We start from the raw sequence: 18,989 nt of genomic DNA, 5'->3' as shown, positions 1-18,989 counted from the left end.
ACAACAAAGCTCAAGATGGGTACTCAACCACCTGGTAAGAAGAAACATAAGTCAGATAAAAAAGAAAAAGGCACACCTAAGCTCCAAAAGCTCCTTTTTTTGTATCATCACATACACTGGATCATCTTTTATAACTTGCCAAATGCAAACAAATGATTTATAGGGCTGGTAAACTTTGCATGACCACTTGCTGTTTAAGTGCTAAAAGCAATAGTTCTCTCAAAATGTATATGGTCCATTTTGATGATTCACACATGGGTGTTAGACAAAATTTAGGGACAGTCTCAGTCACCACCATTTACTTTTGTTGTGTGTAAATGAGATAAAAATTGTGTCTTGGGGTGTCAGTCCCTAACATCATCCCAAAAAAGTTTTTGCAGTTTTTAGTTGAACTATCCCTTTAACTGCAAGGCTTGTCGCAGAATATCATGGACCCCCGTGGGTGCCAATTCCAAAACCCAGACAGGAACTGTTGGGTGTTTATGTAGAGTGACAAGACAAGTCGACTGGAAGGGATTTCAAAAGGCCGCCTACAGACAAAGAGTCACACAGTGAAGCCATTAGAGTAATCTTCACACACAGAGGGTACTCCAGGACATGGAGTTAAACCTCCTGATTCAGAGTGGCATGTTTTCTCCTTTAGCCCGGAAACGTTCAGAGCAATCCAGCCTTCTGCCCATCAGGCAGCTCTGCCACCCTCAATATCCCTGCCGCCTAAAGAACACCAAGGTCTAAGCAGCTACCCAGACATGGCTGGGGCTTGATTTTTAATGCCATATCAGCACTCAGTGCTATGTTGGGAAGATTAGCATGATTGTTATAGTTAAAATAGTTAAAAATAAAAGCAACAATATACTAAATACCCTTCAAAAAAGCCAAGAGAAAAAAGTAGGTTAAAGAGTCTTTATTGTTTGAAAATTCACATGCCTTTCACTCAAACCATTCCCATGTGAATTGCCCATGTCCAGAGGACTGATCAGAGACAAAGAACCCTGGGAAGGTTAAGTAAGAATGCATGGTCACTCAAGCACTGAGACGACTTGCATTCGTGATATTTACATAAAATTAGCAAAAAATACAACAACAGTCCCTGTAATATGCATAAAAACAAAGATGAAAAAATAAATATATATTTATGTATCACAGACCTTACACTAAATCCCCTCAAATCAGGGATTGTGAATTTTATACCAAACCTCCTCAAATCATGAGACAAAAACATGTTACAGCAGCATTAGGAGTTCTTGCACATTTTTTTCACATTGATTTCGGACTTTTTTGACTAGCACAGTGAAAATGTTTTCATACAAGTTAAGATATAAAAAACAAACAAAACATAAAATCTGATTCAACAAAAACCATACACTAACATGATGCGTCTATGCATAGTGGTTTATTGACTCGAGTAACGCACAACTTCGAGTTCGATACAAATTGCTAATATTAGGACTCGAGTTCAATACATTTCATTCTAGTAAGCCCAGCTTTTTCATCCTACCATGTTAAGTTCAAACAAAAGCTAAAATTCTGAGCTAAAATAACATGAACTTCAATTTAGTGACATTATAAATAGTTTATGAAATGCTAGTAGTGCTTTAGTTATCGTAAAATTCTCACAAAAAAAATATTTTCACAAATATAAAACTCAACAGGACAGATATGCAAAAAGCATGTCACTGGAATACATTAGATTTAGAATAACATTGCCTTCTCAGTCCCTTCATAACATCTGGCTCATTACATTCCATTCAGTCTCACAGAAATATTCTTTGTTACCTTTACTAAAACACAGATCTCAGATCTAACCACATTCCACTGAACTTTCCGTGCGGTGCCCACAACGCAATGCAGGTCCTCCTTCTCTTTCGTCAGAGCACGAGGATAGCGTGCAAGGAAGATTTTAAAAGAACAGAAGCGTGGCATGACTTTGGACAAAAGCGGCTGAGATCTCTGTAGTCACAGCACCTCCTCAGCACCGTCAAATCACGATGAGACCTTTCCGCTGGCTAGGGCATCTAGAACCAAAGAACAAGTGGTTCTAATTAAACTGGATTAAGAAGAAGAACATGAGCCAGCCAGCAACTTTTGTTTCTTGTAATAGGCTTTGTATTTAAAGTGTGAATGAACAGCTCCATCACTCTGGCAGGGTCTGAAAGTTTTGTGTGACATTTTGGCATGTATAACTGTCTCCATTGGGTAATCTAATTAGGATTTAAGTCACCGTAGGCAATCATTATTTCAGTAACTCGACCTCATACAGGAACGTCGCCTGGGGCCAACAAGCAGCAGCACTTTCTCTTCAACTTTAGTTCAAAGTTCAGAAAGGTCAGTGTAATCTATCCATCAAGGTAAGAGAGCAGCAAATCTGGCAGAACCGCCCTGTAATTCTCTTTTCTAATGCAGGAGTGTGGATCGTCTCAATGTTTGGCTTGGGTAATTGACAGCTAGACAGTCAGCTTTCTAAACTAAATATTCTGATAATTGGAGTCATGATATTTCACACTTAAAAACATGTTTTTAGTTTTAGTGATTGCACATTTTCATGACAGATGATGTGTTAGACTGTAGTGGACAGCTCCGATCTCAAGACTCACAGTAACTTACATAAACACAGAAATGATGTCACATGCTCATCTACATCAGGTGGGTTTAGCAGCAGGGGGCGGGGCTCCAACCAACACCAACGACTCCACATAGGTCAGTGCACTCTGCAGTGACGTCAGACAGTACCCCTCCTCTCCGATCAGATACCTGTGGACATAAATAAACATCACTGATGATTCTTCTCACAAGGGAAAACATCATCTCCCCCACAAAGGGTCGACTTCAAGTGAACCCATCTGCTAATGAGACAGAGACACGAGATCAAGCCGAAGCCAAGAGTCGGTGTAACGTGTCGGGAAGAGAGAAGAATGCTGCGAAAGAGCCAGAGAAGTAAACAGAGAGACAATTCTGTTCAAAGATGTCTCTTAAGAACCTGCCTCAGAGAAGAATTAAAACTCCATCGCATCTTTTCTCACAGGCTCTGCTGAAAGTTCATCTCGGGCTTCCAAGCAACCGAGCAGCATAAACATCTAACAAGATTTTATATGTATTTTTATAGAGAGAGAAACCCAAACCAGAATATCCCCACATTCCTTGTAAAGTGCCAATCTAACCAGCCTGTAAAAATGTCCAGTTTTATACTGATAAACACAGCTCAGGGCTGTGGTCGAAGTAGACACGCGAGGGTGCCGTGCAGGAGGGGTGACATGAATACCAACAACGCCGCTCAGGAAAATGGGTCGAGTGGTCTCTCCCACAAACTTAAATCGTACTGCTGTGATAGCCACTGCTCACACTGATATCAAAATCACAGTTGCACTCGTTTTGCAAATAAGGACCTTTTTGTTTGGTTTTCAAGGTTTATTACAACAAGTTCAGACTGGAGGGCATAGCCAAATCAAATATTTGTGCACGGAATCAGAAAGGGTGCGATAGAGGATACATGTCGATATTGGCACAGGGTGCGGGTTTTGCTCTGTCGATGCTTGATGGATTCCCCAATGACAGAGAGAATTAGTCATATTGCCATCAGGGTGCAAGAAATGATAAGATTTGACAAGTCAAGACTTTTAAAGTGTCATCTAACCAGCTATTATCCATTGAAGCCAAACTTTTGACAGATTCTCAGACTGTTTGATATGACGCAAATGACACAACTGTAGATAAACAGTAAATTTTAACCCATAATCACTGAACAGTTAAACTCAACTCATACACACAAGTAATGGACTTAAGCCAAAACAAAGGGTTGGATCATGATAGTCTATCTTACATTTTTTTGGCCAGATCATTCTGCATAACATCTAATAAGTGCATTATATTCACATTTTAGTCATTACATAAGTGTCATGGTCATAAGTGATTTCTGATTGGCTACCTTTTTTAATTATTTTAAGGTTTGGAATGATGAGAGTTAATAAATAATATAACTTTCTTTCCTCAGCAGTACACAAAAGATGATATTTTGAAGAATAATATTGTACTCGGTTGACCTCCACTGTATGGACCATTTCTCAAAATATCTTCTTTTCTGTTCCACAGAGTTATAAACCGTTTTTGAATAGCATGAAGTTGACTGGTAGAATTCAAGGTCACAATTTAGTTTATGATTGTATGTGCATATGATTATGTTTGTGTGGAAGGGAAAGATCAGAAAGTGGATACATATCTAGGACGCACCCCTCATGGATGAACTCCTCCAATGCTGCACATTCAGACACCAGCTGAGGCATTTCGCTCCGTAAGGCCACAAATGCCAGGATCGGTAGCAGGTCATCAGCACCTCTGAAAAAAGATTAGACAATTAGTCCTCAATTCTGACAATTTTCTGAACAGAGCAAACACCATATATCAATGTAATGTAATATCATGATAATGATGCTAAAAGGGATCAACAGGTTGTACCATTGTGTAACTTGATGTCAACCATTTTAAGTTCCAGGTGACTAAAACAAACCCTTGAACAACGTTCATCTCCCTCCGAATCTTGTTTTCCTATTAATATGGCATCTTTCCTAACTAAAGGCCATTGAAGATTACATAAGATCGCATAACACCCATTCTCTCATGATGCGTGTGGAAGGGACAACTTGCGTGAGAAAGCAGATAGGTGTCCCCTTTCGTGCCGGACTGCAGGACACCTGATACGCGTTATACAGGTGAGAATAGTTCTGCATTCCATAAGAGTCCTCTTTGCTAACACAACTTATCCAAAATAACGCTCACACACAGCCAAGGTGTGTAGGCATGACAAGGTCCTCAGCTTGTTCAAGCCTGTTTTGTTAAACGATGGCAGAATCTAAGATGTTTTCCTTAAAACAGTGAGGGGAATTTTTAATGTAAAAAGTTATCTGCAAAATGAAACGGCTAAATGTGCAAGCAGTTGCAAAAATAACGCTTAAAAAGACAAAAGAAGCGAACAAAGAAATGCAGACATGAGAGGACCGCTGCGCAGAGGGGAAGAGCGATGCAATTCCGTGTGTGTGAACACAATGCAAAAATACAGCAGAGAATGCAAGTGAAAAAGAGGAGAGACAATGGAACAGAACAGCCGAAAGAAAGGGTGAGAATGGCTAAATTGTTCGTGTTCATGCATGCATGAGGACATTCATTTTCCTTCACAACCAAACACAACTTAAAAGTAAAACAAAGACAGAATGCGCCCTGGCGGTGCTACCGGGGCAAAACCAGGGCAAGTCTTCCACTGGGTTCACTAATGCCTTAATAGCATACTCATTTTTGAACCGAAGTTCAAGCACAGAATGGGGAAACGCCCAAATATGTTAATAAACCCAAACCATTGGATTAGATTATACGATCAGCGGCACGTTACTCAAGAACCAACATGACTGTTAGGGGTGGGCAGTATTCACCGATATCACATACCGTAATATAAATATTTTAATATGACTACACCACACAACACTAGTTATTATTGAGCAATAATGTTTAGTGATTAAATGTTTTCCAGTCAATGAAAAATCTTGAAATTCACTTTTTTCTTCAACTGAAACTTGTAACAGCACATCATACGAATGCTATGTAAATACGCCAAGTTGCAAAACTGCTTGCCAAACATAGATGACCTAAGATGAGTGGCAGGTTGTGACGTGAATAAACTTTAATCGTGCCCATTGTAAATTAAGAAAGTAAACCGTGTCACTCAAACGGTGTTGACAGAAGACATTATATTGTTTTTTTTGCTTGCCTTTGATTTTTCCTCACTGCCAGTATACCGCAGTACGCCAGAATCCGTTCCCAAATTAATGGAACTGCACAGTAAATGGTCATACTCCACAGACCTATACATAGACTATTTAAGTGTATGGTGTTCACTAAGAACCAATGTATAAAATTTCAGGATAACTGGTGAAAACCATCAACAGGCAGTTTTGTTTTAATGGGTGGGGTGTGGTGTGGTGTGGGGAGGGCAAGAGGTTACAAACATCATAACAGCCCCCAGTTTTTCCATTTACAAGATGTTGGCGTGCGCTCACGCTTTTACCGTCAAGATTACACTCGGGAGGAAAACATCTTAAATTTCCAATACAAACTGAGTGAAGATGACGCTGAGGTCTGTGGGGGATTACGCGAGCTGTCAGACAGGCCCTGCAACACGCAATGAACAGATTCTCTTCCTTTGAGCCAAGTACAGTTGTTTGGATATACCTGAACTGAATAAATCCACACTTTTTGAATACTCAGACACTTGGGAGATACTGCAGATACTTGCAGTAGCTTGTGGTATGAGCTGTTTTCTTGTAAAGCGCAAGCAATGAAACAGATGCATTAAAAAAACTCTCAATTTAAACAAAAAAAGCGGAGCAGACAAACATGTTCAGGACAATAACTAGATGTCTTGGAAGGAGAGAGATAAGTAATAACTGGATCATCCTTGGTGGAACTCGACTTTCACTTTCCTTCAGCAGTTCTACACACTGACCCTCTGCCTCAAAGTGCATCAAGGCCGTAGTGTGTTCCAGACAGGATGACCCACTTAGAGAGGAAGTCAGCGTTGAGTACCCCGCAGGGGCCAGAGGGTCGAGACAGAAGCCCTGCTGAGTTTTGGCCCCTGAGGGGTCTGATGAAGTCTGACACTGAGCCAGTAAACACACAGGAGATCATCCCTAAAAGCCTGAACTTCAACGAAGTTCTATTGTGTCTATTTCAACTTTTTGACGCATATACTCACATCGCTGCTGATTTGGGTGTTGGGTCATTTTCTTGAAGCAGACGGTACTCTTCGGCACAGGCACAGATCATTCTTAGGGTGCGAACTGCAAGAAATGCAAGAGATTTTTTTTTTTTACAAATTTGCATTTAAACATCTGCGCTTTTTGATCGGTGACCAAAGCAGAACACAACACACTGCAATAACAAACCAAAAGTGTTGTTCGAAACATCTTAGACAGCTTACCTATACAATCCAGCTTCTTCTGAGGACAATAGTCTCTACAAAGAAGATTTAGCTCCTGTACCGCTGTCTCATATGGGTATGAACCATGCAGCACGGCTGGGTCTCGGGGGAACAATTTGGATGCTACTCCAATATCGGCAGGTGAAACATTAGAGTAAAGACGCATATTGCTCTCGACAGCCATCTCCCGTTCTCGATGAACCCATCTAATGCATCAAAATACAAGTAGATGAAACGCATGTTAATAGCTATTATTCAATACATAGAAATGAGTCTGTCAAACATGAATGTTTAATGAAATTCATTTATTTTAAGTTAATATTTGCTTAAGTTAGCGATGATATGAGAAGTGATGGCTTTATACAAGCACGCCAGAACTAAGGAACATGTCTATAAATCAAATTTCAACTTAAGAGTGCCATCTACTGCTCGGTGTCTGAGAAAATCCATTTAATGTAAATGTGACTAGTCTGCAACCTCTGGCATATTAATCTAAATTGCCAGCAATTTTAAAATGACAACAAAGCTGGTTTGGAAAAAAGTCAATTCTAAATCGAAGTAAAAACTACAGCGTTTCAACAAAATAATCAGTAATTTACTGTACTACCAAAGCTATGCAGCAACTACAACCATACGATTCGATGTGTGTTTAATTCTACACGTATGAGTTTTAGATTCATTAAGATTTACACAAACCACACAATAATACAATATGAACTCACATGCATTAAAATATTAAATGTACATTTCAAAGTTAAATAAAAGTCGACTGCTCATACTTATCAACACTGCGAATACTTCCTTACAGACTTGTCAACCAAAATAGTAAATGTTTACTTAAAATGATTCCTCCTGTGCCCTGGCCATTACATTTGTGAGACCAAGATTTATGAAAAAGTATAAACGTGACAGTACCTGAAAAGTGCCAACAGGGGGCGCCAAATGGGCGTAAAGAAGACATCCTCAATAGACGCCACACACTGATCCTTAGAAGCTGCAGTGTTGAGACATTCAAATGACAGAAGACAGAGAGACAGCAGGCGATCTGTTCCACACAAAGACAAATCAATTAATATACGAATCCCACAGAAAATCACCAAGTAGTACATTTCATGAAAGAACTCTTTGACACACATTTTTGCTGCATTAAGTAGATATGCTTGTGATGAGGTACGATAAACGCATGATCCAACCCTACCCGTGTTATAAAGGTTTTTGTGTGAAAGCTGAACTCGTGTTACATATGTGCAACCACTAAAAATCTATCAGCATTTTTGTGTATATTGTGGTCAATTGCAATCCAGTGTTTGTTGAATTCAACAGAAACAAACCACAGGAATGACAAAGTCACCCAAAAGAAATGTGAAAGACTTGCACAAGAGTTGAAAATCAGGCTTATTTCATATATTCATTTTTAAACTAATCCTAAAAAACATGTAAAAGCATATATACACACCACTTACATACACAAGTAAATTAAGAAAAACTAAAAAAATGGTTCACTAAAGCTTTTAAAGTGGCCTCTTATGCTGAATCTAAAGGATCAGCTCAAAAGTCCCTGAAAGAATCAAACTTCAACACCCAAAAACAAACAAGACATAAGTGCAACTTGTGTTTCTACAGCAATGCAATGAAACATCTCCTTGACAGAATTACCAATGGCATTGTGGATATCCTTTACTATCGATTTCAGATGTTCCTTCAAAGCACGCTCCTCAAGATCTTGAATGTGAGATTCTACTTCCACGTGTGTCGAGTCAAAGTTCACATCAGAGTCTGTGTCATCACTACATTGAGAAGGAACCCAGTCCAGCTGAGTAAGAAACTTCTCCAGATCCTCAAAGGAGTTCTCCCTATCTGTAGCAACCAAAGACGAGGGCTCATCCGGATCTGTCTCCGACTTTGCGTCGTTGGCATTGTGGTCGCGGGACGGGGAAAAGGAGAAGGAGGCATCCGATAAGCTGTGTGTCAGGGTAGATTTAAGTGGGCTCTGTTGCTGCTGTGAGGACATCGGACTGTCGGATAGAAGGAGGCTCTGGGCACTTCGGGAGGGTTTTAAAGTTTGTGAGCGAGCAGGCATTGGGCTTAGAGGAACACGTTGGCTCACTATTGGATAAAGTCTGTTATACACTCTGTACTGAAGTCTCCTCAGCAGTTGCATGACTGGGTGATCAGGGCAGCTGGGTCCAGAGAAGAAACAGACAATATGTGATAAGACGAGATCCTTAACACCAAATAAGAATTAACTGATGAACTGGCACCAAAAGCCTACCTGAGAAGACAAGAGATTAGACCTGAAACCAGTGCTGGATCATTCGGGCTCTTTCTCAATCTAGCTTTCCAAGCTTTGGGCCATTCCTAAATGATTAAAACAATAAAGAAAGTTATTTTAATTGATGCGGGTCTATCAGTACGTCCGATAAGAAAAGAGCACACAACACACAAAGACCAAATTCTATCAAACTCACATGATCTTGCTCATATTCAAGCACTCTCGCGTACAGAACTCGCTGCTCTTGTTCTTCAGGTGTCATTGTGTTACAGGTTGCAAACCGCCTGGATGCAAAAAGACACAGCATAAGAGCACTGGATAAGATTAGAGCATCTGACAAATGCTTAAATTCATATTACACACAGCTGATAAATTTGGCGTTAAACTCACCTGTTTGCTTCCTCCTGCAGACGTAGTCTCCTCTCCTCCATTTTTCTTTGAAGCTGCCAATGCTCAGGAAAACAGTTGAAAATGTCACTCAAAAGAAAAATCACTATAGGATCCCGCAGAAAAACACAATACTTGCACGTGATATTCCTTTCTATAAATGATGCAGTACTATTACAATAAATATTGCTCTTGTCTTATCTATTCAATTATTGCTAAAAAATAATATATTAAACTATACAAGCATGAATAACCGGTCAACTGCTTTGCATAAAAAGCACAAAAGGTCACAAAGTTGGTACTTCTGTAAATCACACATTGATAGAAATTATTGACAAAAATAAAGTCATCAAGTGTACAAAAACAATCCAATTACATTTGTTAGAAACTACAGGCCTATATTTTCAGACAGTGTAGGGAGATTTTAATATATTCAACAAAAAATCCAGAACTGTGTAAAACGTCAAAGCATTCTGAAGGTGACATTGTATCATAAAGGTTTTAAAGGATACTGCATCTTGTCTAGCTTTGGCAATAATCAGATTCTCCATCATCTGTCTCTGGAGTGAGAGAGTCTGTACAATGAAATAAATATACGGTGAATATCACTATATAAGGAATAAAGAAAAATAATATACTACTTTACGTATAAAACACAGGCACAGACTAGTTATAGTAGTCTTAGGACTTGATCTAATGTTTTCTGCATTCCCAAAATAACAGCCAACTAAAATATGAATGTTTACTACAATTAAAGCAAAACTTTTACCTATATTTTCAGAACTGTAATAAAACGATTTTATGTACATGTTTAATTTTATATGCTCGTTTTGGCGTAGCTAAAGACTCAAACTATAATATCTTAAAGTTGTCTTTACGTTACATGTCTAGTCGTAGCATTTAAAGCTTCGCAGTTGCGACCACCACCAGTTAACATCCACTTTGTCACCACGCGGAGAAATAACGGAGGATACCTTCCAAAACGTCTTCACTTTTTTCCAATATAAAAGGAGATCCATTGGCGTTTCTCTGCGTCTCTGGATCATTCTTGAAAACTGGACAACAAACAGCGTTCGTGTCCCGCCCAACAATACGCAAAGTATAAAACAGGCCTTCAAGTTTCAAGCACTTACCACGTAAGTAAATGCGACGTTGCTCATTAAAACAGCGATAGTGCGCAACAGGCAATTAAATATGAATTGGAAAATCTGTTCGCCTATTGTTAATCTATCGCTACGATCTTTCGACTGAATCCAACATGAAAACCACCAGTCACACTAGAGCAACATGTGAGTTGAGTGAATCGCGCAAAAGCCATTTAAAACGAGAGGTGTGGCGTAGGAAGCGTTTTGCGCATGCGCGTAATCAGGTACGCTCCCATTGACAAACATGGGGGAATAATAAAATAGGGCAAAGAATAATAAACTGTACTGTATTAGCGCGTGTATGTTGTATGTATTAATTTCATTAAATCACCATGTTGTCGTCATCAACGTTTGGTTAATGCATATTTGGGTTTTTTAACACATTTGCTTTCCATGACTTACCAATGAGGTCTTTTGTATGGCCTGTCCAGGAGTAAGTCTTGCCAGTCGTGCTTCATAATTGGCCTTAAGTTTCTGGTTTAAGCGTGATGCCTCCTCAATAGGCGATAATCCCCTGTCACACACACAAAACTTGTTATGAAACAGGGTCTTACTGACAACAGGACAGAAGAACAAATTAACGTCATTCACAGTGATGCAGAATAGATTTGCCCCTTATCACCAAACGGATAGGCTTGAGAGATCAATAGCTGGGGTCAATGGCCAGTGGATGTGCACGTAACAAAATAAAACATTGCCGTGTGAACCATCAAATAAAACAAATTACAAATACTGACCCAAAACTGAAATACTATAAATAAAATAAAATATAACATTTAGGAAATGTATAAGGGTTTCATTTTTTGATATTGATTTATATATTGTTTTGGTTTGTTATCTAGTACTTCAATGTCTATCTAAGACATTGATAGAGTAGGGGAGTTCAGTGAGAGCCCAGCTGTGAGCTCAACAAACAATTCGTTTTCGTGACTCTGCACGCATCTTTATATACACTGTAGGTTCATCCACATTCTACTGGATTCTGTTTCACAGCTGTTATGACACTCCGTAGTTCATCGACTCACTTTTTGTTGTCTTGTGACTCCATAATCTGAAGCTTCTGGAAGATTTCAGGGGGGAGAAAAGGAGAGGCCGTCTGCCCTCCCTCTGAAAGGACCCTGCGGTGTCTGGTGGGGTGAAGGTTGGACTGCGGTTTGCTTTCAGTCTCAGAAACCTTCGCTGGCTCGTGAGGTGTTTCTACAGAATGAGTTGGAAATATTCATGCAATACAGTAGGTTTGTTAAACAGAGGTTGTCAAACTTTACGCCAACCAGGCGACCCCCTAATTTATGACAACAAGGTTTTATCAGTAACACTGTATGGCCAACCTGAAATATAGATGAAAGCTCACCTGTTATTTTGGGATCATTTGTGACCTTAATGGCCGGTATGGTGCTCTGTTTGTTTTGAGGAGTTGGTGTGGAGGAGGAAGCCGGCGCTGGGAAATCATGCCTTCGATCTAAGCATGATTTGACTCTTTCTAAACATTGTTCTGCCAGTTTCACCATCTTTTCCACTTCCACTGACTCGATCTCACCTTCCTCTGGCAGACGAAGTACATTAAAATCATGTGACTTTGGAAACTATATTACCAAAACAAGAGCTTCGCAGAAAGAAACGAAGACACAATCTATCATGTCTAAAAAGTCTGCAAACCCAATTAGTCGCCAATGTGATAATCTTATTAAATCTTAATCCTAATAGAACTTTAAGATGCCTTTAATTTTATCTTCAAGACGTGATACACATATGATCATGTTTGTGCAAATTACTAATTGCGCTTATGGTTAATCATATTTCCTGTGGTGCCATGATGGGTCATTAAAGCGAAATAAAGTAAAGTAAAGTGAACAAGGGCAAATAGAGAAACTGGAAGATCACTGCAGCTAAGACTAAAGTAAAAAAGACAAAACATTAAACTTCCTTAAAACTTCTCTTGAAGCAGGAAGATGTTTCACACGACATAAGGATGACAAATTTAAAGGAAGTGAAACTTCTTATGAAATAACCAGTTTGGGAAAATCTGAATGCACTGGATCAAAGTAATACAACAAACCCACGTAATACTGGTGTGAGGTATGACTTACCTTTGATTTCTGCATTCTCAAGGAGAGCATGAGAGATGTAGTTAATACTTCTCAAGTATTCACAGTATGCCTCCTGCAAAAGAAACATATCATTTTAAAGGTTGGAAGTATTTTGTTTTAGATGACTAGATGTCCCAATGGATGCCATCTAGGGCATCTCTTGAAATGACACTTCCACCACATTGGAGAATGACAACATGTTTTGAACTTGAACAAACTCCAAGCCTTAAATATCTTTAAACACAACCTCTTATTTCTGGTGATAATGACACAGGTAATTCAATTTAGTTCATATCAAATTGTCAACAGTGCATAACAGATTTAACCCACTTGTTTTATAAGTGTTTATTTATTTTTTACTAGATAAAGTACTGGATAAAGTTCGCGTTTGGGACACGATCGACTGGATCCCACAGTATTGGGAAAAATCATCGGGGTTCTCATGATCCATCAGCTTCTGTCAATGTTTATACTGATAAGTGACCTCCGACTCGCATATAAATATTGGTTACATTTGACCATATCTGTAGGTTTAAATATGTATAAAGTTCAAAAGGTTGTACCTTGTGTCTGCTGCCCGTATCCAGCTGAATGGCCACTTTCACGATACGCATAGCATTTTGAATGGTCTCTGAAAACTGATACTCGGATGGGCTGCCATCCTGCCAAAACAATGAACGAGGTCTGCCGCAACAACGTCTAGTGGAGGAACATCTAGTGATTTCATAATAAAAGTCGCCACTCAGACGGCTGTTTTTTAAATGCAAAGAGCATGACAATAATAATAAAAAAATTGGCATTGCATTATTTTTGAATTTAGGTTCTCACGGTTTCAGATTCTCATTATTTTAAAATAAACAGATGTAAGCAGTAACACCAAAGGTGTATATAGGTGTAAATAATAAGACCTTTTATATTATTTTTATTATTATGTTCTCATATTTAAAAGATAACATCTATATGTTTAAATAACAAACATCAAGACTACATTTATAATATTTGTTTGCCATTACATTTGGTCCCTAGTTTTGAATTTAGATTCTCATCACTTTAAAATATAAGTCCCGGTTTTGTCGCATTATCCTTAATTTATGATGTACTATATGTTCATAAAATAAATATCTATTAAACACGTAATGTATATGTTTGGCTGTTCGGACATTGTTTTTTAATCTTAATTCTTTCAACACTTTCATAGAACTTCAAATTTTTAGACAACTGAGGCTTCGCTTCCGGGTCGAAGGTCACCAACGTGGTGCATCTAGCTCAACGTGCGCACCACTTTTATTGGTGGAAGCATCTTAAAGTGGTTAAATATAAAACTAAAGAAGCTAAGAACAGCAGGTACGTCTTTATTTATATATCTTTAGTGTGTGGTTTCGTTGTCGCATTGCATTACGTAAGGCCGCGGTCAGCTAAACACGTAACTTTGTTTGATTGTCAAAGTCTACAGTAGAAAAGCAGCTTCAGACAAAAAATTGAACATATGATGTAAATGTTTTCAAATAAATGTTTTGTTTATTTATTGTTTAATCAGTCAAGGAATCAGTCAGAAGCTGTTTGTTTAAAGTTTTTCTTACGGAAATTAACAATAGATAACGTTACTACAGTACATAATTTAACTAAGCCACAAATATGTCATTGTTTCGCCATTGTAACCATCATAGTTCAACCATTTTTAGTAATACTATGGTAATACAAATGGTTATCAATCCATCAATAACATGGTTATTACCCTTTATATATATTTCCTTTAGCTGAAGCACCTTATGATCTAAAACCATGTTCTTATGTCCACATATCTCAGATCAACAATGGGGGAGTTTAAAGTCCACCAGGTTCGGTTCTTTGAATATATGCCAACGGGAATCCGAGCTTTAGCTTTCCACGCGCAGAATGAAAAGATGGCAGTAGCGAGGATGGACGGGTCTGTGGAGATCTGTGATTGTTCTGACAACTTTTTCCAAGAAAAGGTACATTTAGCTGCCTCATCTATGTTTCGGCTTGCTGGGAAAAGTTTTAGATGTGTGGTAAAAAGGCATAATGAATTTTTATGTGTGGACAGGTCATCCCTGGAAGAGAGCAGAGCGGGATAGAAGCTCTGTCCTGGGTTGGAGACCGTCTGTTTAGTGCAGGACTAAATGGTGAAATTGCAGAATATGATCTAACAAATCAGAAAGTAAAATACACCATAGATGCATACGGTGGGCCTATCTGGACCATTACAGGCAATAAACAAGGAACACACTTGGCGGTAGGTGTCAATAATACATTGTACAACGTATCAACCGGTAAAATATGTATTTTTGTGTATTTAATATTGTGTGTTTTTTTATGTTTGTAGGTCGGTTGTGAGGATGGAAATGTGAAGCTGTTTGAGGTGATTGAAGACAAAATACAGTTTGAGAGAAATCTTAACAGGCAGAAAGGTGAGACCTTCAGAAGCGTATCATCTAGAAGCAGACACTTTTATCTAAAGCACCTTGTGCATTTAAGCTATACTTTTTTGTTTGTTCCCTGAGAATCTAACCCATAACGTTTGTGTTACTATTGCAACGTTTGTTCTTTGAGTTCACAAATGGGCACTTATTTTTAAACGTTGTCTGATTGCTTTTTCTTTGCATTACAGGTCGCATTATTTCTCTTTCCTGGCACCCTTCAGGCTCCAAAATAGCAGCTGGGATGATGGACATGATCCAGGTTTTTAATGTGGAAACAGGTAAACCATGTGCCTTTCCTTATTGTATGCAGTCAATCTTTTATCATAACCATTTACAAAATGTACATTTCAGCAACACTTCGCTAGAGTTAACCTTTTAAAGTAATGTTATGAAATCCTAATGTTATTTTTAGGCAACTCCATACACAGGATGCTGGTGGACAGAGGTCTCAGGAGGTCCCGAAGTGAGGAGTGTGTTGTGTGGAGCGTGGTCTACCTCTCAGATGGCACCATCATCAGCGGAGACTCTGCTGGAATGGTTAAAATGTGGGACGATTGCACTGGTACACTGATTAAAAGCCACAGTGTCACCAAAAGCGATGTGTTAGCGTTGTCAGTCTCACAGGTGAGAAGATCAAGAAGTTAGTTTGCAAGCGTTGTAATGTTCATGTCATTTTTAATTCTAACTTGTGTTTACTTGCTTGGTTGCATTACAATGACATACAACAAAAATGAGACACGAGCTGTCATCTAAGTTAACTGTGCTCTCTTGAATGACAGAAAGAGGACAGTCTTGTCGCCGGGACATCGGAGGGATGTGTGGTACAGTTCCAGTTCATCTCTGTTGTTTTAGAAAAGGACGAGAAAGAATGGGTCAGAACCAGAACATTTAAGAACCACACACATGATATCAGAGCCGTGGCAGAGATCACGACTGCCGTTGTGTCAGGAGGTAAGTCTATAAGAACAAAGCTTCTCATAGAAGCATAATCAATATAAAGTCACACTGTCTGGAAGAATACTATTCATAAGATTTGTAAAACAGCAGAGCTACATCCTCCAGTCTCTCCATCACATGACAAAGGTATTTTTGTTTACGATGATTTTAATTGAATCTTTTTTAGGTATGGACACTCAGCTGGTTGTGAGACCTTTATTAGACAAGGTTGAAGTGAGATCAACGGCATCGGCCCTCCGGAAGATTCTTTTTCCACATGTGAGTACATGCACAGATTGTAGCTTTCACAGTGATGTCATCTTTCATGTCTGTAATGATGGGTCTTGATTTGATTGGTTTATGATGTCATCGCAGAGGAGACTGGTTTCGTGTGCAAAGAAGGCCGGTCTGATGCTGTTTCAGTACCCGAGTCATCTGGAGCTGTGGAGACTTGGAGAGAGTGAAGGACAATGTAAGTCTGATGTTTGTGGTTACTTGATATATATTGTAGTTTCTAGAGTTTAATAGGGCATGAAATGTCTTTAATGTATTTTATGTAGTGTAATGTGTTTGCTTTTCGTTTCCAGCCACACCTGGAAGCAGTTTACCCATCAGGAGAAAACCAGAGAAATTGCTTTTTTTAAAAGTGAAGGTAAGGTGCTTGATTCGCAAAACGTTTATACTCAGCTGGCTCAAAACATAGAAAATAACATTGGACATTAGTATTTTTAATCATTAAAGCTGTAATCTGTAACTTTTGCATTTGTATAGCCATCTCTGTTTGCAACATAAAATTGCAGATTACTTGCATATATATACTGTGTCTTTACGTGGGTTGACGTCAAACTGACATTCCCTGTAAAACTTATAATACATGGTTTATGTACAGTAATTACTGTTTTTAAGCTAAGAAAGTTAGATTGCCCTTTTTTTATGAGTCATTTTTATTGATTTGTAAGAGTTGCATTGCATACATAAATCCATGAAGTAATGGAGGTGTGATGTTTACCTGTAGGGTGAGGAGCACATCCGCTGCAGCGTCGTGTCCCCGTGTGGAGAATGGATTGCTTATTCCACAGCCAGCAGTTTACGACTGTACAGACTACACTGTGACAATAACAACGTCAGCATCACCAAGGTAAAATGAGTTTCACAGAGCTGTATAAATGCCCATTACATAGGTTTAAAACATGCTAAATGACTAAATCTGCAATATTTTTATATATTCATTTTTTGCCCTCTTTTTGTCCCCCTCTAGATGTCCAAGCTCCCAAAGGTTCTCAGTTCAGCCAATCAGCTTTGTTTCTCACCAGACTCCTCCCATTTGTTCTCGGCCTCCACAGAGTCATCTGTCCACATAGTGTCTCTCAACCAATTAGGGTGCAAATACGTGGCCACTCTTAAACCAAAGTCAGGTGAGAAAGCTGTAGGCCGGTTCGAAAAAGCTGTTAATTTTATCATCTGTATTAAAATGATCGCAATATTGCTTTTTTAGGTTCTATAGTTCTGGTTTCAGAAATATTTAATTTCTTTAAGCAGGCTCTAAGCAGGCGATTAACTTGTTAACCGCTAGTGAAGATGGCAACTGGTTGGCCTCAGCAAACAGTGACCATGAAGTTCAAGTCTACAATCTGCAGAAGCGAAAGGTGATTTTACAATCAAGATGCACTGTTTCTTGTTGACAGAGGATGGTGGTTTGCAGTTATGATTCTACCTTTTTATATTTCAGACTCATTGCACAGTGCCTATCTACAGTTCGGCTGTCAGCGCGATTGCGTTCCACCCAACCACAAACTGCCTGTTCATGGTACATGCAGATCAACAGGTAATAAGTGTATTTAGTTTCGTTCCATTTCATTCATTTTTTCATTCAAAGTGTGATGCAAAATTTTATTGATTGCTTTGTTTTGTTTGTTCTTTGCTCAACACAGATGTTTGAGTTTTCCATAGAGCAAAAACAGTACACAGATTGGAGCAGATCGGTGCAGAGGAACAAGCTTCATCATATATGGCTGGAGAGAGACACACCGGTCACCAATGTGATGTTTGACCCCAAAAATCCATCCCATGTCATCCTGCATGACATGTACATGCTCTGTGTTATTGATAAAAGCCTGGTGAGACCACCTTTGCCATGCTCTGCCAAAAGTAATGCATACTTTTTTACAAATATTTTAAATTATTTTACAAAAATGTATTTTCTAGCCACTCCCTGAAAACAGCTCACAGTTTTACAACCAGCTGACCCTGAAGAGCCTTCCAGCAGAAGAAAGAAAATTTTACAGCCATGCTTTCAAAATCTGCAAAACCTTTAGGGTGTGTAAGAAAGTTACACATCTTTTGTTGATAAAATATACTAAACATGGATGGAAGTGCACTGTCTGAGTCTGAATTTCTGTTTTTCTACGTTTCAGGCGATCCTGTGTGTAGAGCAGATGTTAGATCAGTCTCTTGTGGTGGTTGAGCGCCCTCTAACTGACATCACCACTCAGTTGCCGGCACCCATTAAACAGAAGAAATTTGCCACATAAGGACAAACCTGTGCAACTGTGTGTGCGCCATGAATTAGGATGTGTTTTATTGTGAGTAATGATGACCCGTTGATGACCACTGACACAGCAGACAGTATTAAAAAATATTTACTCTACCTGTGTTGTGCTTAAGTGATGTCTGTGTGGTTATTTGATTACCTGAATCTCAAATCAAGGTATATAAAAAAGACTATTTATATGTAGGGGTGTAACGATAGATGTATGTTCA

General features: G+C 38.9%; 2 protein-coding genes across 2 annotated transcripts; one reads left to right on the top strand and one right to left on the bottom strand.

Moving 5' to 3' along the window:
* Positions 1-889: 889 nt before the first annotated feature.
* vps9d1 (VPS9 domain containing 1) lies at positions 890-14,152 on the bottom strand. Its single transcript, XM_056766842.1, has 17 exons — positions 14,124-14,152; positions 13,416-13,551; positions 12,853-12,925; positions 12,117-12,308; positions 11,791-11,962; positions 11,168-11,279; positions 10,133-10,195; positions 9,624-9,676; positions 9,430-9,517; positions 9,234-9,319; positions 8,618-9,141; positions 7,877-8,006; positions 6,962-7,167; positions 6,737-6,821; positions 4,225-4,329; positions 2,605-2,751; positions 890-2,015 (listed from the first exon to the last, which is right to left on the bottom strand). Exons 1-16 carry the CDS (start codon positions 14,150-14,152, stop codon positions 2,640-2,642), a joined length of 2,166 nt encoding a protein of 721 aa, XP_056622820.1. The 3' UTR covers positions 890-2,015; positions 2,605-2,639.
* On the top strand, positions 14,058-18,876 carry utp4 (UTP4 small subunit processome component). Its single transcript, XM_056766957.1, has 17 exons — positions 14,058-14,196; positions 14,660-14,825; positions 14,918-15,106; positions 15,197-15,281; positions 15,482-15,571; positions 15,706-15,917; positions 16,073-16,244; positions 16,417-16,508; positions 16,605-16,701; positions 16,817-16,881; positions 17,245-17,367; positions 17,488-17,644; positions 17,769-17,875; positions 17,959-18,054; positions 18,161-18,346; positions 18,435-18,545; positions 18,644-18,876. Exons 2-17 carry the CDS (start codon positions 14,667-14,669, stop codon positions 18,758-18,760), a joined length of 2,058 nt encoding a protein of 685 aa, XP_056622935.1. The 5' UTR covers positions 14,058-14,196; positions 14,660-14,666; the 3' UTR covers positions 18,761-18,876.
* Positions 18,877-18,989: the final 113 nt, after the last annotated feature.

Source organism: Triplophysa dalaica, chromosome 14, assembly GCF_015846415.1.
Source record: "Triplophysa dalaica isolate WHDGS20190420 chromosome 14, ASM1584641v1, whole genome shotgun sequence".
In the NCBI taxonomy this organism is placed as follows: Eukaryota; Metazoa; Chordata; class Actinopteri; order Cypriniformes; family Nemacheilidae; genus Triplophysa; species Triplophysa dalaica.
Note: the sequence above shows the minus strand (reverse complement) of the source record. Positions and strands in the feature narration are given on the sequence as shown.